This window comes from Anabas testudineus, chromosome 3, assembly GCF_900324465.2.
Source record: "Anabas testudineus chromosome 3, fAnaTes1.2, whole genome shotgun sequence".
Taxonomy (NCBI): Eukaryota; Metazoa; Chordata; class Actinopteri; order Anabantiformes; family Anabantidae; genus Anabas; species Anabas testudineus.
The window spans coordinates 13,859,464-13,881,119 of record NC_046612.1 but is presented as its reverse complement, the minus strand read 5'-3'; the positions used below and the strand labels follow the sequence as shown (position 1 = coordinate 13,881,119).

The window sequence follows — 21,656 nt, the reverse complement described above, 5'->3', positions numbered from 1 at the left end:
GGACTATTAAAACAGGTTACTTCAATTCCTGAAGTAAACAATTCTATTTACAGTGTTTTGATAGATTTTTACTTATTTTTGACCTGTTGCTTAAGATCCTATAAAGACAAAGGCAATATTGTACTGTCTATTTGTTTATATGGTTCATAAACCCTTTTGTTATAACATTGAAGATGAAAGTAAAAGTCCTACCATTTGAACTAGAGTAAATCATATGTTTAAACCTTCATTTCAACAGAATCACTGGTGGGGCAGCTGTAACCTTTACAATTTAAATTTTTGACTATGGTCCAAAATGGTCAGTGAATGGTGGCCTGAAACGTCTGGCATTGGTAACACCTCTACTTGTTTGCTCGAACAAAGAGATAAAGCACTGTGCTGTGGCAGCTGAGTTCTCAAATAATTGGCAAAGATCAAATGCTGAGTTTTCCCACAGGGATTAAATAAGGTATTAACTTGTTTAGCCACAACAATTGTAATGTTTCACCTCCAAACGATAGACCAGTCATTTTGTGACTCCAGACAATGTGTGTGTGTGTTTAAATGCCCTGTTGAGCTACAGATATTTTTATCACCAGAAATGAGTGTGAGCTTCTTCAAAGTCCAGGTAGTTCAAAGCCCCATCTACTCAATCTGGGAGAAGTGATGCCTTCACATGTTCACCAAGAGGCAGGATATTTATTTTGTTCATTTCAATGATGTCAGGTCAAGGGGTTTGTTCGTGTATATGTCCTCTACAATCAGTCTAATAGTTGTTGGATAGAAACTGTTAGTAAATCTGGTCCAGTGTTAGTTCATACTTTCTGGTCTGTGACTTCTCAGGTTTATAACCTGTAAGAGAGTGTCCTCCTACCTAAGGAGGTAAGGGTGGAGCCAATGATCTAGAGAGCTTTGGTTCCTCTAGTCCAGCGGTCACTAACAGGCAGACAGCAGTCCGGATCCGGACCCAGAAACTGTCCCATAAGGACCCGGAGCTACAAACCAAACCGAATGTTTTGATTCAAAATTTAGCAGGACACCTTAAATTTGTGAAATGTGATATTTACAGTAGTTATTTAGTGGAAGCGAGAACGCATTGGCCAATTGAATGCGAGTTAAGCCATCCCACATGACTTCACTTAGCCAATCGAGTCTGTGGATCACAGGCGGGAAAATTAGAGACTCAACAGAAGATGAGAGAAAGTTTGAGGTTGGAAAGGAATTAATAAAAAAAGAGACAGAGAGGAGAGATACAGATGATAGAGATGAGAGGCAAACGTTGAGAAAAGGGACTGTGAGACTGAAAAAAGAAGTGGACAGGGAAAAGAGAGTTTTTAATCCAGAATGGACAGACTACCCACTCAAATCTGAAGTGAGATCACAGAAAGTTGCTTGTCTCAGAGCCCAGTATGACCAGTCCACCAGGATCTTGAGCCACATGCTCAATTCGATGTTACATAACAATAAATTTATCAAGATTTTTTAATTGTACTGAATTAATTTGATTTGACAGTCAAGTAGCTATTGATTACATGCAGGCTACTTAATAATATATCGCGGTAAATAGTTAGACATTATAATCTTCTGGACCTTTGCTTCCAAAAAATTTGTTTAACCGGACCTCTTTAAATTTTTGTTGAATACCCCTGCTCTAGTCAGTCTGCTCTCCACAAGTCCTTAGTAGGCCTGAGGTATTAGGGGTTGATGGCTCAGTCCAGTATTTGTAGTCTTCTAATGAAATAAAACTTGTTCTTGGACAAAATCAAGTTCCTAGAGAAGCTGCAACCAAGAACCTGAATCTGTTATAAAAAAACAACAAACAAAAACAACACATTTTTCTACTCTTTTGTTCTCACATCTCTTGAAACAGAAACACTTTTTTGATAGCACTTTGCTTTGTTGTTTTTTCTCCTTGACTTAGACTTTGTTTGCTTGCCTTGTTCCTCACTTGTAAGTCGCTTTGGATAAAAGCGTCTGCTAAATGACTAAATGTAAAAGTAAATGTAAATGTAAATGTTTTCCTCTGTACCCAATGTACCCATTTCCAGAGGGGGATGTGCACATTTGAAAATGGAACTATAATAATTACAGAAGGATTAACTCTATTTTAACTGTTATAACAGAAACATCAGTCCATAGACAGTAAACCTGCTGCTCTATTATTTATAACAGTAAAATACAAGCAAAATAAATATCTAGTAAAATAGCTTCTTTGAATTTTTTGCTGTTTTATTAAGCTTGGTGAAGTGAGAATGGCCGAAAATGTAAGACTCTTGTTCTTTGTAAGAGTAAACAAAGAATTAAATAGTTCAACTTTAGTGTTTGCTGATGACCTTTCACCTCTCCGCCCATTAGAAGGCGTCACGCATCGTTTATTGGGTAAAAACAGCCCAGCTTCTGTGGAGGTCACTTCGTCGCTGTTGTACCGACCGGTCAGGATTTGGATTGCTGTGATTTCCGACAGCACTTTAAGGCAGCATTAGTTTGCGGTAACGTCGCTCCGAACAAACAGACGTGCGGGACAAACGGAGGGAGACAAATATGAAGCGCCACGAAAATCTAATAGCAGCGATCATCACAACATTTACTCTTCTGTTTTGTCTTCATTCAGTCAGAGGTAAGTCCCCCTTTAAAACCCCCGACACGTAAATCTCACGTATGTGTCATTTGAATGTGATCAGTCTCTTTTATACAGAACTGTTGATGAACCAGTTTTTTACTGATGCTGTGTCTGATGCATTTTAACACCAGACTTCTTTCGCATTTTCATATAATCCCAAAAGAGGCTGAACTGTGCCACCTCGTCTTATTTTCCATGCCATTTTCGTCTTTTTTTCCCTTGACGATGTCGTTTGGGTCTAAATCAAACTGGTAGGACTTGTACTTTTACTGACACTAGGACCAGTTTTGTGCCTTCCTGTTAATGACTCTTGGTGATGGCACTGGAGCCTGTAATGAATGACAGAGGGCTAGATATGCAACAGGTTGGTCAGGTTATTATACAACAGCTTTGATATAATTGCATTATTCTCATTGGCAGTCTTCAACTGTTTCCATAAACAAATGACTTCAAGTGAAATGACTTCAACACAGATCATGAAGAGCTGCAGTTTTTCCCAAAAGCAGTCAATACATAATTTGTACACCCTCCATCTCTAGATGCCAGCTTATTATTGTCATGGTAGAGGTGATTAAACATGTTACTACCCTGTTATTAGGTTTTGTGAGACTCTGTTATTACACAGTGGTTACGTTGTAAGAGGCCGGTTTATAAAAAAGTATAGGTCTGCTTGCAGCAGTGAACAATTCTTGTGTATGTTTTTGTTTTGCTCACTCTTCTAACAATAATTGTGTTACAAATGTAGTTTTGGCTTCTACTGTAACATATTCCTGTCCCTGGGTACATCCTTTGTGATCTCAGTAATCAGTAGTCATGTGCCAATGGTCAGGAAAATAACGCCATATGTGATCTTGTCTGGAGCCGACGTGAACCAGATGTCCACTCATCGAACTTTAGATTGACCTGGAAATGTGCTGCCAGCCAAGAGCACTTAAAATGCAAATCAGTGCACACCAAGTGTTCTGCATGTCTCTGCTGTATGTGGCTGTTGTTATTCTGCTGCCATGATGTTTGTGTACATTCATTCATTCATTTGCGTTGCTCATTACCCACTGGTCACTGAGGTGTGCGGCGTGTCCTGAGCCACTCGTGAGCTGCTGCTGCGCTGTCATGTTGTGTAACTACTCATTCCCGAAAGAGACCTGCATGACTCTGTGCAGCCCGGCTAATCCTGCAAGCACTTAATCCTGCACATAGACACGCTATGTTGTCAGTGATGGCTGAAGAAAATCTGTTACGATTGTTTACAGCATCAGAATTTCTATTAGAATCAATCGATTACAAAATATCACTACGTATACTGACAATAATGGTTAGCTCCAGTCTAGTTTTTAAAAAGTAGGAAACACAAACTGTCACTTTAAATCATCAGCACTCCCTCATCAACATTTATTATCAGTGCTCCTTTTAAAGGATTGTATTTCTTGCTCATGTCAAGTCTTGTATCTAGGTTTATTAAACGTCACAAAACCTCATGGTAACTCCCATTTGTCTCTTTACGAATCCGATCAGTTACAGTTTCTACAGTCTGCCAAATTGCCAAGGCTTGATAACAGCTGTCACAGCTGAGAGTGTGTTTTATAACAGATGACAAAATCGGCAAATTCGTTGTGTTCACATGCTCAGCATCACATTTACATTCCTCATTATGCTGCACACAAAGACAAAAGTCTGCAGTGTTTCATGTTCCTACAGGTTTTATCAAACAGATGCAGAAGTTAGAGCTTGAACGACTCTAACGTGGCGTTTGATGAGTCAACAGGCTGTTTAAAAAAGTTTTTGTTTCTTTGACAACTCTACTGTGACTCATGAATCTCTGTCCTGCCACTCCTACTGGAGGTCCTGATTCAGGATCTGTGACTCAGCACCGCAGCATCACTGTTGATAGAAACACTCAGGACAAACAGTCCAGCAGCACAGAACAAATACAGTACATTCCTCTTTTGACCCTGCTAACACAGATTCTGACAAACATAAAAAGACAAACAGCTGGAAGGTGGAATTACAAACAATCATATATTAGTGCCTGCTGCAGACAACAAAGATGCTTTGACAGTTATTGCAAATAAAGCCAAATGTCAGACGTATTCCTGCTGTTTGTACGCAGATTCTCTACTCTACTGTTAATTCAACAATCGCATCATTCGAGATGTAGTATGCATTGTAGTTTGTGCTGTATTCTTGTTAATTGTAACTACTGGAAGTGAAGGAATGAGTATGTTGGTACTGTGCTGACGCTGGACAGGTTAGACTTTAATAGTTGCTGTAAAGATTTTATACCCTTTATGTTTTTCTCACGCTCATTTCCTCAGGTGACTACTGTGAGGTGAATCTTTGTCACAATGGAGGAACATGTGTGACAGGTGTAGGAGATGAGCCCTTCATCTGTATCTGTGCCGATGGCTTTGGTGGAGACACCTGCAACACGACAGAGACAGGTAGGAAGAAGAGCAGGTTTTTTGGATAAAAGGTATAATTATATGTGTGCTAACAAAAAGGTTATCCCCTTCTTCTGTCATTCTGTCAGGACCCTGCAGCCCTAACCCCTGTAAGAACGATGGGATGTGCGAAGTCATCGCTCAAACGAGAAGAGGAGATGTTTTCAATGGATACATCTGCAGGTGCCAGCCTGGCTTCGAAGGAGTGCACTGTCAAACCAGTAAGTTACTCCTGGACATGGATTCTAGTCTCTAGTGTCTTGCTATTTTAATAACCAGTAGGTACAGACATGAATACATTATCAGATTTTATGGTCTGAATTAAAAAAGCAGAGAATCTAGATACAAAAATAATAATATTGTGCGTGAACACATGAGGGTTTTCCATCCTGGCATAGCATCAGCTGTGAACGAGATGTGCAGTCAGCTCAGCAGTTTCATGAAAGGGTCTCATTCAGTGGGATCTGTGGTCATTCTGTTTGGCTAATTAGTAGAAAACTACTCTAAGTCTCTTAGCATGCAGAGGCCTCCCACACAACACTGAATCCACTGAATCTGAGCAGAATGTGATTATGGTGAATTTAAAAAGATCCTCTTGAAATAATGAATTAAACAAAAGGACACTGAATTATTGCAGAGATGTTGGCTTATTAGCAGAAGAATGCCTTCAACTGTGAATGTCATTATCAGCAACAAAGTATTTCTCATCTTTCACAGATACCCAAAGTTGGGAAGGTATAAGATCTAAATATATGTAATTCTCAGAACTTCAGTCTATAACTGAAGTAGCATTTTTGTGAATGAACAGCTCGCCCACCCAAAGCCCACAGTCTGACCACCAACTGCAGTGTGTGTGCAGTCTGGTTGTCTGCACCCAAGCATTTTCTAATTTTGATTCAGTCTAACATCACAGTGTGGAGGTTCAGGAATAGGGTGGGACCTGTTTATGTACAGAAAATGCACTGATATAAACTCAAACTTAAAACTAAGGGTATGATAGTAGTTAGTATTACAATTTGCGTTTCGTTGCATCTAAACATAAACATTGGAAAAACATTGTTGATAAAAAATAAAATGTTCGGCACATTGAGCACCCTCCAGGATCAATTTAGAGAGCAAATCAGTTCAACTATTTCACAGTTTGTGAGAGCACTTGTTTCCCAGTGTTATTAGCTGTGCTGTGCTGTCACAGCCGTGCAGCCAAGTTGTGATCAATCCTCTTAGTATTAACGGGAACAAGAAATAAACAGACCCATGTGGCATTACGTCAACCTGTCGCCTGCTTTAGCTCTAAACTCTAGTTTCTTAAGGTCAGTAAGACAGGTAAAGTGTGGAAAATATGATTTAATTTATAGAAGAATTAACATTATTGTGGACTACAAGCATGAATAGAAGTGAATTAGAGTATTTCTATAACTTGTGTAGAAGTTAATACACATCAATGTGTGACATAAATGGGGATATACTACATATATACACATATATACAGGGACGTGTTTATAAACAGCACCAGAGATTGTATTCAGACCTGACTTGGCTGCTGACTTGGCTGCAGCAGTAACTGTCTCAGTCTCAGTACATATGGAAAAACCATAAACCATTCAGTTAAAACCACCAATTTCCTGAAAGCATTACCGCTTTGACTGGATCTTTATATGCAATTCATGGACTCCAGAATACAGCTGTGCATAAAAAAAAGCATTAACAGTGAGGTTGTTTGGTTGACATATTGTTTAATCTAATGTGTAATACCAGAATCCTCATCAGAATCCTCATGAGGATGTATCCTCATGATACACCTCATCATTCGGTGTATTATCCCTCCTGTAAGACAGGTTATTGTGACTTTTAAGACAATTGAAAAGAGTGCAATATGCTGCAGAAGAGATCAATTATAGATCATCTCACTGCACTACATAAAAAAAGGAGACATGTAGTGAAAGAATCCCACCTAGTGTAGATTGTAGAGTATTACATGCTTTGTTGCCATGGTATTCTTCTTTTCCATTTGGCTGTTCCCTATCCCCTATCCTCTCCCTCCTCTTCTCTCACACCAACTAACTTCATGTCCTCTCTCACTACATTCATAAATCTCTGTATTTTTTGTCAGTGCTGCTTTCTCTAATCTGTACAGTATCGCTGGTCTCACCAAACACTTTTCGTTTTACTTTACTTTTCCTGACACTTTTCTCCACCCGTTCCGTCCTGCCTGCACACGCCTCTTCACCTCTTTTCTACAGTCTCCGGAGCTCAGAACCGTTGACCTTAAGTACTTAGGGTGAGGTTCCAGGCTCCACCTGTACACTTCTCCTTCATTCCTCAGGGCATCTCTCCATAACCTTGTTAACCTTCCAAGTCCTCATATGCCCTTTGTTTGGCCTTAGCCACTTCTACCTTAACCTTTCTCTCCATCTCCCTGTACTTGTGTCTGCTTTCTTCAGTCCTCTTAGTGTCCCACTTACCACTAACCTCTTTCTCTATATACACACCTAGACTTCCTCAATCCACAAGTCTCCTTGTCTACTTTCCACTTCTCTGACTCCCTACCTGATCTTGACTACCCAAAGCCTGTCTCACCTCCTCCCTGAAAACAACACTCCATTCTTCCTTTTTCAACTTCCACCACTTCGCCCAAAAAGCAGGATCTTTAGTCAAAGAAGAAAATCACAGAAAACTAATGTACTTATAAGGTGGAATATGAAATGTCCTCTGCTGATGCCCCCTCAGTGCTGCTAACAGGAACATCATCATGTTAGATGTAAGAAAAACTACTTGTTTGAGACACAGTGAGGCTGTTGTGGTAATTTACCCATCATCTGTCTCTCTGTTCTCTCACCGAGCCTTTAGTGAGTAGGTTTGCAATACATTATTTGTTATTGTTGGTTCTCAATAGATCCAAGGTTTATGGAGTTAACAGTAAAAGTACAATTTTTTTCAGATGTGAATGATTGTGCCAATGAGCCCTGTAGGAATGGAGGGGTATGCAGAGATCTTGACGGAGACTACACCTGCCAGTGCCTCTCACCATATGTTGGAAAGCAGTGCCAGCTACGTAGGTTCACTAACTTTATTATAAGTTAGTTTATTTTTCTTTTTTCACACTGAAGTATGTACTACTTGAGCTGCTTTTAGCTGCTTTTTCACAAAAAACAATATTGTCAAAGTGCATTTTTTTCTGCAATTGCTTTCAATATGTTAAATGTAATAATCACTCATTTAAAGAGTGAAAATTTTTCCCCAGGGATTAATAAAGTTTTTAGAATCTTAAATTGAATAATAGTTTTCTATAAAGCAACTTTAATATTTAGCCAAATTAATTTGATTATAGAGAACTGATGTATTTTTAGCAGTTTACAATTATTAGTTTCCACTTTGATTATAGTCTAGTTGTTGTTTTCCAGGTTGTATTTCTATGCTGGGGATGGAGGGAGGCGCAATCGTGGAGTCACAGATTTCTGCCTCCTCTGTGCACTACGCCATACTGGGTCTGCAGCGATGGGGCCCTGAGCTGGCTCGGCTCAACAACCAAGGCATCGTTAATGCCTGGACGTCAGCTGCCCATGACAGAAACCCCTGGATTGAGGTAAGAAGCCAGACACATTATTAAAAAAACTTGAGAGATTGTGATGACAGACCAGTGAGAGCAGTGAAGCTGACTAACACTTAACCATTTGGTAACAACTAGATAAATATGCAGAAGAAGATGCGTCTGACGGGCATCATCACTCAGGGCGCGAGCCGAATGGGCACCGCTGAGTACATCAAGGCCTTCAAGGTGGCTTATAGCTTTGATGGAAACACTTACACCACTTACAGAGCAGATGGCCAACGAAGGGACAAGGTGAGAGAACTTCTCTTGTATGATTTCTAACAATGTGTTTATTCTTAAGCAGTTTTTACTGTACATGATAATTAACAGCAGACTCAGGAAGCTTCTTTTCTCAAGCTTACTGACACAATCGTCTGTGTACTGTATGTGTGTGCTGCAGGTGTTTGTGGGCAACACGGACAATGACAGCACAAAGACCAACCTTTTCGACCCTCCCATTGTAGCCCAGTATATCCGCATCATCCCAGTGATTTGTCGCCGGGCCTGCACGCTGCGCATGGAGCTGGTGGGCTGTGAACTCAATGGTGAGCACACAGAAAACATCCAGTACAATTTTAACACACACAGAAAGGTGGCAGATAGTCAAAGCAGTTAAATAAACTAATTTAATAAGGAAAGGTTACGGAGTATGTTTTATTTCATAATCAAAGCAAGCATAATGACAAAAAGTTAATTTAATCTGCTTCACATAACAGAAATTTCGCCTCTTGTTTATTTTTAGCCTAAGCACAAAATGTGTTTTAGAGAAACATGCATGTGGAGCTTTGTGCCCTTTATTGCTTGCATTCTTCTTGTCTATGCTCCTTTTTCTATTCCTTCTACAAGTGCACTGGTGGAGGTAAAATGATTTTAATTATGACCGTTCTTCATTTTCTTTAAATGGTGGGTGAAGTTGATTTGTCTTTGCTTTGGGTTTATTCATGTGTCTTCTACTCTCTCTTCTCTTTCTCCTTCTGTCACTTGTGGTTTCTTCTCCCTCCTTCTTCCTGTTGGCTTTTGATTTACAGTTTATTCAAACGCGACAGGTTGCTCAGAGCCTCTGGGAATGAAGTCTCGACTAATCTCGGACGGGCAGCTTTCAGCCTCCAGCTCTTACAAAACATGGGGCATTGACACCTTCACATGGCACCCTCAGTTTGCCCGACTGGATAAGCAGGGAAAGACAAACGCCTGGTCTCCTGCCCACAACAACCGCTCAGAGTGGATCCAGGTGAGATATCCTTAGTGGTGAAAACACAGAGCACAACGTTTTTTGAAGGCAGTAAATGTTTCTGACTATAACAGTTTTCTCCTCCAGGTTGATCTAGAGAAGACAAAGCGCCTCACAGGCATCATCACTCAGGGTGCTAAGGACTTTGGAGTGGTACAGTTTGTGTCAGTGTTTAAAATTGCTTATAGTAATGATGGAGAGTCATGGAGCATCGTAAAGGACGAGAACACCAGCAAGGATAAGGTAATCCCAAAATGTGCTTTGCTAATATGGTACACTGTATGTCTCAATAATGTAATACTGCTTTTCAAATTTCTTGCCCTCAAGATATGGGGGAGTAGATTCTTATTCTCATTGTAGTCTCTTTCTCTGAAGAGAGGAAGGAACGCTTTTATTTCTGTCCTTTTGTTTTAGAGAATTTTAATTACAAAAGTTACAAACCGCGGCTCTGAACATCTAGACAGCATCTGGGTTGTAAAGTTGCCAGGGTGTTCACATCTCAGATTATTAACGACTTATAATAAATAATCAGTTCAGTTTAATTCAGGTTATTTCTATGGTGCCAAATCACAGCAGTTGTCATCTCAATGCTCTTTATGTAGAAGAGAGTTTTAGTTAGTTAATTTAGTCTCTCTCCTCACTCCTTCAGATATTCTCAAACAGCTCAAAGTCACAAAACCAAACTGAATTTATTTTAGATACATATAATAACTGTGAACATTATTTGCAGCTTTTCCAAGGCAACATTGACAACAACACCCATAAGAAGAATGTATTTGAGCCTCCATTCTATGCCCGGTATGTTCGAGTCATTCCCTGGGAGTGGCATGAGCGTATCACCTTACGAATGGAGCTGCTGGGCTGTGATGACTAGAAACCCATCAGTAACCATTTACCAGTGATCCATCGTCATTCAGCCGCTCCATCTCGTCAGACCACCGTGGAGAATGGATGTTGAACAGAATCCATGAAGATCATGTTTGCTGAATAGCTTGGACTTTAACACTTGTAGCACTTTCCAACTAGTTGCGTTTTTAAGTTTATTTTAATAAAACATTGCAGCTTGTAATTGCTCACAGGAGATTTCAGGCTCTCTCAGATCTGGTCTCGATAGTGCTCTTCACTTTGCCAGTTGTACTCTGAGCTAAATTGCCTGCTTGAACTTTTCTGACCTGCCTTTGTGGTCCCACATCTGGGAATAACCCAGTTACCAGTTTACTAAGGGCATGTACTTAGCTAAAACTAATGCAGTCTAATGCAACACTCTACATGTAAACATTGGTTAATTTGATACACTCAGCAAAAACTGAACATGATCACCTTCATATTTTGCAGGTTACCTAATAAGCTTGCAACTAAGGGTCGACAATAAATGCTGTTGTGTTAATCAAGAACAAAAACTTGTATAGTGAAGCAGGGCCTGTGCAATACAGAATGTATTTCCAGCTCCAGAAAGAGAAAATGTGTCCAAGAGTAGAAAATTAAAATGTAAAAATCTGAACTGCAGAACATGCTATGTAAATGAAATGATGGAGTAATGCTCTGTATGGTTTTCTGCATTTTTCATGTGACGTCTTTTTTTAAACATTGTGCAGGGTTTCAGCTTCATTCTTACATGTAATGTCAGTGTATTTTAATCCTTTTTACAGCAACAAATGTAAAATATGTAGAACATTGTCTGACTTTTTTGTTTTTTATTCATTGTTGTCCTTTAACATTAAATCTTAAAAGAAATGTTTACACGTGTTTCTTTGCAAATCAGAAACATAAAACTTTGTTTTGAACATCACCGTCATTTCCCATTGCTGGCTATATATATATTTAAAAGAAAGAAGTAAGTGAAGCGATTGTCTGTAATCTACAGATATGGTCACAGCAACTAAAATCCACTTTACTACAAAACATTTTTGCCTTTGACCTGTGACATTTGGCCTCCAGGTGATGTTCTGTGTTCTGTGAATTGACAATTAGCTTATTACAGGTGTTGCATTTAGTTTAATGTCGGACAGAAAGTGGGCAAGACACAAAATTGAAAAAGTGGAAAAAGTATGATTGTTACAGCCGACCTGCAATGTAAAAAATTAAACATGGATCACACCCAAAGCTGTTTGAAGTGTCAGCATCAGTTTTCCAGAACACATAAGCAATGTCATGCTACCCTCTACTGGCACCATCTTGTCACAACAAGTCTTAACAAACATCACTGGTTAGTTATTTCTCTTTTGACAAACACTGGTCCAAGTATTACAGACAGTTCCTCCAGCTGTACATCTGACTGAGGCAGGCTGAGCCGTCAGGGCATAAATCTTTGGTTGTTCTTTATGTAGTACCCGGAACATTTTTGTTACTACATCAAAAGTATAAATCTTAAGCAGCTATTCTTCTTGTGGGATCTTTATACCACAAATGCTTGTTTTAGTCCATAAGAAAAAAAATAACACTTATTCCTGATGTGCACACATCAAACTCTGCTTCTTACAACTAAACCTTAGGACGTGTAAACAAAAGGAATTGTCTTTGTCTGTAAACCCCATTTTACTCAAACTCAGCTTCAAAGGAGTCGCTCCATTTTCATCCTGACCTCTGCCTTTTTCTCTGGGGAGAACGTTTTTTTTTTTTTTTTTTTGTAAAGAAGCTGGTAAACAAAACGAACAATGAAATTTGCCAGACATATGATATAACTGTCACTTCCATTATGTTGGTGCCTGCTCTTATTATGTTTGAAATACTAGAAACATAAATGTCTTGCTGGAAATGAAACAAGTCCATTTAAATAGACATAAATGCTAAAAACTGAAACATCTATGTGTGAAGTGGGGGTGGGGGTGGGTGGTTGTGCTTCTTCTGTTTCTTGGAGGAACAGCCCCGCATTATTCTTAATCCTGTGCTGGAGATAAATTTCAAAACAAAAGGAGACAGTCTTAATGTCCAAGTGTTGCTTCATTAAGGTCCAGTTCCTTCCTAAGTTACTGGCTTTTATTTGTATATCGAAGGCAAACAAAGAAGACATACTCCACAGCATGTTGCATGGCAGGAATCACTATCTACTTTCCCACTCTCCTTGTGGGATGTCACATCGACATTGAGCTGATAAAACTTTGATCATCTCAACAGAATACATTATTACATGTTGTCGCATTACATGCAGTCGTTCTCTTTGCCGCCTTTGAAAAATAATTTTCTTCTAGTTTGATTAGTAAGTACTGCACTGTCTTTACCTCTCATACAGTGTTCATGAAAACATGCACATTACACGCATTTCTGTGTGTGTGTGTGTGTGTGTGAGTGTATATCATCTGTGTTTAAGCTTCCTGTTATTCCAGGTATTTCTTAAAGTACATATATAGATATAGAAATAAGTGAATTCTTCCTCTTTCATGTGTTCAAGAGCACTAGGCTTAACGCCTTATTAAACTAGTGAATGTCTGGGCAAAATTATACAGTTGTCAAAGCCTTCAATCACTTCCAGGAAGACTTCGAGCTTTTGCTGTTTCTCCATTCACATGTTGTTCTTGCATAATGCAAGACCCAAACCCACACTGACCAGATTCAATCACCAGCCCAGTACAATAAAATGGCTGAAGGAGGACTGAAGGCAACACCCTGACTTTGTGTACGGATGAAAATCGTGAATCGTCATAAGAAAAAACATGAACCAAAGAAAAATACAATAATGTTTAATAAAACGTCTTGATACCAAACATCCATCAGTCATTCTAATACTGAGATATTTTATATTCCTGTTCAGAATAATTACACTTGATTGCAGTCAAGCATATAGAGAGGGTTAGGCTCGAAGACTCAAAGGTTAAAGTTCAAGACAGAAAGAAGAGCGCAGTATAACAGTGGGACTGTGCAACATGTATGTGTCAGATCAAAATACAGACCTGACAGAGAAAATCCAAATGTCTGAAATAGAGGTTTAATCCCATCCAGCAGATGGCAGCCAAATATGTAGGTGCTCCCACAAAAACAGCAGAGCTAAATGTGAAGTAACATTTGAGCTGTATTAACTCTCAGCTTTATTACAAATGCAAAACCTTTGGAGAAACTTACCATATTATTATCAGCACTTGTGTAGTACTATCTGTGCGATGGATCATGTTGATAAAATATGACCTATCATCTGTATCACATGGCCAGACTGGATAGTATATTCCCTCAATTCACTGTGAAGAAACTGCAGTCATGCTGAAAATTTGGCATTTATGGAAATGCAACTGAATTAAATGTGAAGAATGCAGCCTGACACGAATGTGACTGCTAAAAATGTGACGTGAAATGTGACAAAAGAGAAAACTAGAGAGGATCACACAGTTACCGAAGTGTGCTCACATATACAACAATCTCTCAGATTTATGAGACATTTCCATGTGGGACAGGGCAATATTTGCTGAGCAGCATGACTCATCATGTCAAGTGAGGTTCATGCCAGTGACAAAATCTGCACCTGCAACACAAGCTGAATGTTTACTGAAGTTCACCACTGTGAATGTGTTTTATATTATGGGTTTTAAATGGATCTGGGTGGGCATCCACACTGCAGACAGCTGTTAGCATTATGGAAGTGTCATGGGAAAGGTTAACGTTGAGTCATTAGCTGAACTATGCACATAAATAATGTCCTGCGCTGTTGCAACAACTTATATTCGTCAAAAGGATCCAGATTCATGCTCTGACCTCTTCTTCCATGGAAGTGCATAGCATAATATTAGTGGATAGACTTCTGACATTTATTTAAAATCATGGCAAATTACTAGTTGTATTATATTGAAACAGAATGGAAAAGAGAAGACAGTATCATTATACAGCTACACAGACAAAAACCTGTGATGGAATAAATGAATAAAATAATATGATGCATATGAAATAAATGTTTGCATAAAAATTTGCCCTGTATGTTTTTTTTTTTAAACTTACAACAATAGCATTGTGCATAGTTTCACACTTTGAAACTAAACTGAATCATCATCTTTGTCATTTCTCTTTTTCTATACCGCTCCACTATCCTGCACAGCCACGCTAACCCTAAACGTAACGCTCTCACTTCCTTATAGACCTAAACAGACTTGTTTGTTGTCTACATGCCCTCAGACTTTCCTACCAGTCAGTCACCTGACTCCACACCCACCTCCCCACCTGTTTTGGAGTCCCCAGTAACTTACAGTGTACAGTCAAATGTTTTGGTGGTTACTCACACATTGCTACAAACTGTTTGAGAGTTTTCCCCCAGGTTTCGGAGGTATACTGAAGAATAATTCTAATAATTGTATAACTTTCAAAGAAAAGCAGGTAAAGCAGAAGCCCATCAGTTGTGATAAAACAGGATTGGATGGCTGTCAATCAGTGACACTAACAGCCATCACTTCATTACTTTTGAATATTTCATTACTTCATTACTTTTGATACATATGAATACATGATTGGACCCTGTATTTTTACTTTGCTTAGGTATATTCATTGAGTTATTCTTTTACAGTTAGTCCATGTTACTAGTTAAAAATGCCTTGAGCAGATCCTATTTCAAGCTACTGAATTCCACAACATTAAAATTAAAATTCCTTTGATATTCTAGATACTTATTTTTGCTACTGCAACCATCACGCAGAGTTGGGATACAAATATGCTACCAAAACACCTCTATTCAAACTTAAGGACACATTTCATCTGGTACATAGTTTTATTATATTCATCAAATCTCTGATGTTTATTATGAGACTTACTGAGAAAGCGTAAAGCTAACAATTCATGTGTGTAAAATAAATTACTGCATCACGGACAAGAACAAGAGGGGGATTCACAGAAAAGGTCTTCTTTATCAAATCTAGTAAATACATGAAAGACGTGATCATGGTACGCTTTCTGTCCCAGGAAATCTTAATTACAATTTAAAGGTGACTGTGTTACCATTATGTCACATGGTGGTCAAATGAGAAGGCAAGAGTTCATCATGCTTGTGGATATCAACCTACAGAATCAGAAGACGTGTAGAAGAAACATTTTGCCAAATTCAACCCAGAGATATTAACATTTTTCTGAGGCATATTGTTGATCCAGGCTCCAAATGGCCAGCGTGAAGCTGGGTCAAACTAAGAATAGAAATCTGAACATAAATAGAAGAGAAAGTTGAACTGAATTCCACACTTGGCGACTTACTCTTCATAGTTGAGGTTGTCAAGGGTGTAAACCAACAACATAAGTATATTTTGGTGTAACCTCAGGAAACAGTGTCATAGAGTTGGTTGGGAAGTTTCTAGATGAAATGAGTTCAGCTATAGGCTGGTGAAATAAAAAACTATGTCAGAGAGATAAGAAACGAGGATGACAATAGCTTTCTGTCTTTGGTTCGGATACAAATATGTATATAATAATGTAATATAATAATGCTAATGTTGTTCAACATTTTTTTATAATTGTATAAACAATAAAACTCTTTTTCAATTAATGGGAGTCTTATATGGTGGTGGAGTGTACTGTATTGCTAGTTGTTAATTGCTGACAACACTGCTGAATGCTCAGAATTAATTAAGGTTCTATTAGTGTGTGATATTACGTTTTACTTTAATTCCTGTTGTTGCTGAAGCAGTAGGCCCCTATTTATTATTATTATTATTATATTATTATTATTACTATTATTATTATATTATTATTACTATTATTACTGTATTATTTCATCCATAGCTGGATGAGATGGTGCTCATTTTAATAACTAGTTGGTATAGGTGTTAGAAGCAAATAAGACCAGTTAACAAAGTAAGCTTCTATTGTGATTTTTATGTTAATAGTTTAGTATTAATAATTACTAATAATTAAATGGATTGTTATTTTACAAACAGCCTGATTCACTGGATTATAACGTATGTAAGACATCTATCACTTTAACAGCTACATCTATACATACTGTGGTATTTGTACTTTTACTAAAGTAAAACTTGTACTTGTACTTCAGCTGCATGAAAAGTTAAAATACGTCACGGATCCGGGGGGGCGGAGCGTGGGGGGCGGGCTGCGGTGAGCCTTGCTTGTGATTGGTTCTTGCGGCTTTCCCCGTAGCGCGAGGTGTTTAAATAGCCAATCACGGCGCTCTCTGCAGTATGTGTAGTAGTGGCAGTGAGCACGCGCTCTCTCTTAGCGGAAGACCCCGTCCGGACGACAGCTCGTCTCTGCTCTTACTTACTCACTCAAACCCAGGTACCATGGAGGAATCGAGTAGTTGACGTTTCCTGCTGCAACCTTCTCTTTTGAAGCTTTCTTCCCGTCACATCATTGTGCTCCAAAAGCCGGTCTGTTGACATTTTGAACCCACCGACCTTTTTCGATCTTTGACCATCCGAAAACATGAAGTACATCATCGGCATCGGCGGGTGAGTCCTGCGGGATGAATGGGCCGGGTGCTAAGCTAGCTAGGCTAACCGCGGTGTTAGGCCCTGAAAGTACCGCACACGTGGGGAAGGGCGGTCATGACATCCGTCAGATCGCTCCTTCAATTTTGGCTGTGCTGTATTGAAAGATGGATTACTCCAGTCTTCACTCGGCAGCTCCTGTAGACACTTGGTATAATCTTATATGACAAAACGAATCGGTCAATAAACACAGCTAAAGCTAACGAATGCAAAAAAAAGAGGAAACCCGCCGTGTGTCAGGTTGACCCACCCATTTTGGTAGATGGTGTAGAAATTAATGCCTCTAGGCCATGTCGATTGTCTTGTGTTATAAGTGTGTGAATAATAAGCCTGATTGCATTATTTTTGAAAACTGGCGTTTTTGTTTTGGAACTGGTGCTAACAGGCTTTGATGGGTAATTTACAGTATAAATGGCTTGCACTGAAAAATTGAATGCTGTATAACAAAATGGATGTCGCATATACAATATTTACTCTCAGCTTCTTGCCTGGGTTACATCAGCCACCATTCATTCTCTTTTATTGCTTTGCAGCGTAACCAATGGAGGGAAAACCACCCTCACCAACAGACTGATCAAGAACCTGCCCAACTGTTGTGTCGTACATCAGGATGACTTTTTCAAGGTGAGCCACATGCATGTCTGCCTGATATTTTGGATATAGTGTATATACCCAAAGACATTGGTCACAGTAACACAAGCTGGTGGTGTTTCCACTGTCTGTGTTATTACAGTATGACCTAGTGTGTAAAACCACTGTCAGAGCAGAGTGTAGCACTAGTGGAATGTACCTGGGTACATCTTATCAATGTATGTTTCAGCCACAAGATCAGATTGAAGTTGGTGAAGATGGCTTTAAGCAGTACGATGGTAAGCCTGGGTTTTCAGAGTTTGTCTGTGTCTGTGTGGGTGGGGTGTCGTGCGTGTGCGCGTGTGTGCGTGCTCTGGCTGTAACATGGTACCTTATTTGTAATCTGCATGCTATATAACCTATCTTGTATACAGAAAATGTTTCTTACTCTCTCTCTGCAATTTTCTATACATTTCTTTTTTCCTTCCTTCCCGCTTATTTTTTCTCCAGTCATTACTGCTTTGGACATGGACGCCATGATGAGTACCATCTACGCATGGCTGGAGAACCCGGTGAAGTTTGAGAAGTCTCATGGCATTAATAACAACCTGGATGCTGAGATTGTCCCAAAGTCTGACCACAATGAGGAGGGGACTCACATCCTTATTGTGGAGGGCTTTCTGCTTTACACCTACGGGTAAGAATGTGTGCTCATTTAATTTGTGGATGTCTTCAACTGTTAAAATAGGACCAGCAAGCCTTAAAATAAAATTCTCTACCCCTGCAGACCTTTGATTGACGTGTTAAACCAACGTTACTTTATTTCCATCCCATATGAAGAATGCAAAAAGAGGAGGTGGTAAGTGCTGCAAGTCTGAGACACTGTTAACAAGAGTTTGAGGTCTAATGTTCTGTATTAACTTATATTTTGGCGTTTTGTGTGTCTCAATGCACTGCAGCTCTAGGAACTACGCGGTGCCAGACCCCCCTGGTCTGTTCGATGGCCACGTCTGGCCCATGTATTTGAAACACAAGAAAATCATGGAGGCATCAGATGTTGATGTTTGTAAGTTTCTTCTCTTTCTTTTCTTTTTTTTTTCTTTTTTCTTTTTTATTCTTCATTTTAGCGTTAAACATTAAATTTTCTCATGTTATGTGTATCTTTGTCATTACAGTGCAGCTAGATGGAACCTTGTCAAAGGAACAGCTGTTTAACTTTGTCTATGGCAACATCCTGAATAATATCCAGAAGACTCTTTAACTAACAAAGGTACACACATCACCTGACAGTCCTGTTACAGAATCATTTCTTTTAACCAGTTGTGGGTTTCTGACTTTTTTCTTCCCCTCTAATTCAGGTCATATGATCGGCTAAAAGGAGCATATACCCGGCCTGCAAGCAGAAGACCACCTTGCCTTAAGTTTCTACCTGGCAGCTCATTTAGCTGACTGCTATGATTTCTTTTTTTTTTGTTTTTTTTTTTATGTAACTGGCAGCATCAAATGCTGGCATGATTTTTATATCTACCATATTTATTGCTTTGTTACGGCACACACTCCAATGAGAGTTGATGGATATATTCAGAGGATGGTTGCATATGTCAATAAATGAGCCTCCTTCCAACTATGTGATCTTGTGATTACTTTAAGAATATAACAACCCCTGCTCCAGCTGTTACACTAAAGGAAATATGAAATGAAACCCTACACGATGGAACTGGAAGAAATATAATCTACTTCTCAATATATAGTACCCTTTTCAACACTTAAAGACATAGGCAGCTACTCAGTTGGGTGCAGTGAACAGATGGTTTTCATTATCTTACTCACAGCCAGACTTGCTGAGCGATAAGTGCAATCACAAGGGTGAACCTGGTGACGTCATGTGGAGTATGCTTATCTAAATTCAGACACATAGGCCCATTTCCTTGGAATTTTTTTTTTCCCCCAAATTATCAATTTACCTGCTTCTTACAAAGCAATGACTTTTATTAATTTATTAATATGTTATTATTTTTGAATGTATTTAGATAAGTAGTTTAGATTGTTCCACTAGTGAAAAAAAAGCTTGATGCATTACTGAAGACATCCATATGGTAATATATGTTTTAGTGTGCTAAGCTATACAAAAGTACAGTGCATTTTTAACTTTAACAAAATAGTGATGCTCTACGCCAGTGTACCACTGTGCATGAATTTTAATGTAGCGATAACTTGTTATGGAAAAATACAGATGACGAAACAGCTTAATTTGGAGTCTGGAATTATCCAGTCATGGGTGTGTCAGACTCCTCTGAGGAAGTGAAATCCATTTCATGCTGGATTTTCTTTGCTTCACTGTAAATGCTGTGTAACTATAGGTATGTATGGAAGTAGGCCAGAGCTTTAGTAATGTTGAGGATTCTGGGAATGAGGAGTCGTTTGCACAGACAATAGCAAGAACCACAAAAAGAAAAGCAATCAGTTATAGTAACGGTGTAAAATATCCTTGAAATACGGCTCAATATGAATGTGTAATATTTGTCATTCAACTCAAACAACCTGCCTTTTAAAACAAACTGCATTGTACGTTTAAATCTACTGCAGTGAATAAGTTTTTCCACTGTTTAATGTGTCATTGTGGAATAAAACCTCTTCAAATGTTGATATTATGCTGTGTGCAGCAGAAATGTAGGTCTGAAAAAAAAGGCACATGTATTAGTCACAGTGCACAGAGCAGCTCTTATGGTTTTCTCTGGTTCTAGACTGATTTTTGGCACATCAGAGTCTGTGTAGAGACAGGATGGGCGCACACACGGAGAACATCTGTCTTTTAAGCTTTATCTTTTTAAATGTGCTTGCACCAACCAGTGGAAGGCTTTTTGGGTTTCCACAAATTTGTATTAATTATATTTTTGCATTTTTATGGCTGCCTCACTATTCATTCGGTGGATAGTGAAGCCTTCCTTTCTGCTATTACAACATACCCGAGCTAGACAATACACAGTACATGTATGTTCCACTCAAGTTTATGTTGTCCGTTTAGAGACTGTTGGGGGGGAGAGAAAGAGGCATAGTGATCCTATTACAATCCATCCTGGGAATTTCCTGTAGCCTACTTTAAGTTCAAGCAGGGCTAACAACAAATATTCTATCTGCTAAAATACAAATACACCCTATCTGCTTAAAATGCAGAACTTCAGCTTCCAACGTTATACTTTATGTTCATTTTCCTAAAGTAACAAACAGATTTCAGGTTTTGAATGTTCTCTATGTGTGCTTCTTGTTTAGTACCAGGTGTTCTGTGTACCAATGCCCTCAAACTGCACACACTTTAACAGAAACTCAAAATATTCATAACGTTGCTGCTAAAAATAATTTGAGAGGGGTAACTCATTTTAAAGTGGGTGTTTAAAGTGTGGACGCTAGCCAGTCTAGACTCAAATGAGAGATAAGCAGTTATATAACTTTGACGGCAGCTGACAAGGCCTTCCTCGAAAAGAAAAAAAAGTAAAGGGTGTTTGAGATCTGCACCAGGATATGGCATGGCATAAAACATAGCTACATGTGTTTTACTGTTCTCAGCTGCTGTAATATTTTAGCTTTTTGTGGTTTTGTGGCCAGAGAGTGCCCAAAATGTTAAACACAATAAGATAGAACAATGTTTTAAAGTAAAATGGAACCTAGCTTGCAGAAATTAGATTATAATGAACTACATGACATCAGATCCAATATTTCACGGATAAATAGATCTGTGTTGATAAAGGTCATCGTCGTCTCACACTGTACTCCCTCAGACTACAGCAAACCCTGCATTTTCCGAAACCACACCACCACCACACTAGAG

The 21,656-nt window shown here is 38.9% G+C and overlaps 2 protein-coding genes across 4 annotated transcripts; both read left to right on the top strand.

Moving 5' to 3' along the window:
- Positions 1-2,384: 2,384 nt before the first annotated feature.
- LOC113174848 (EGF-like repeat and discoidin I-like domain-containing protein 3) lies at positions 2,385-11,596 on the top strand. 2 transcript variants are annotated; one of them, XM_026379017.1, is made up of 10 exons: positions 2,385-2,596; positions 4,912-5,037; positions 5,127-5,258; positions 7,976-8,089; positions 8,439-8,620; positions 8,723-8,878; positions 9,027-9,171; positions 9,655-9,857; positions 9,945-10,100; positions 10,588-11,596. In XM_026379017.1, the coding sequence occupies exons 1-10, from the start codon at positions 2,521-2,523 to the stop codon at positions 10,729-10,731; spliced, it is 1,434 nt and encodes a 477-aa protein (XP_026234802.1). In that variant the 5' UTR covers positions 2,385-2,520; the 3' UTR covers positions 10,732-11,596. The 2 variants fall into 2 exon arrangements, with proteins under 2 accessions (XP_026234802.1, XP_026234803.1); XM_026379018.1 differs by having other exon boundaries at positions 2,386-2,596; positions 9,673-9,857; positions 10,588-11,594.
- A 5,371-nt stretch (positions 11,597-16,967) lies between these two features.
- Positions 16,968-19,457, top strand: mibp2 (muscle-specific beta 1 integrin binding protein 2). Of its 2 annotated transcripts, XM_026379153.1 has the most exons (8): positions 16,968-17,221; positions 17,794-17,884; positions 18,081-18,129; positions 18,341-18,527; positions 18,618-18,689; positions 18,790-18,896; positions 19,006-19,100; positions 19,189-19,457. In XM_026379153.1, the coding sequence occupies exons 1-7, from the start codon at positions 17,196-17,198 to the stop codon at positions 19,089-19,091; spliced, it is 618 nt and encodes a 205-aa protein (XP_026234938.1). In that variant the 5' UTR covers positions 16,968-17,195; the 3' UTR covers positions 19,092-19,100; positions 19,189-19,457. The 2 variants fall into 2 exon arrangements, with proteins under 2 accessions (XP_026234938.1, XP_026234939.1); XM_026379154.1 differs by lacking the exons at positions 16,968-17,221; positions 18,081-18,129.
- Positions 19,458-21,656: the final 2,199 nt, after the last annotated feature.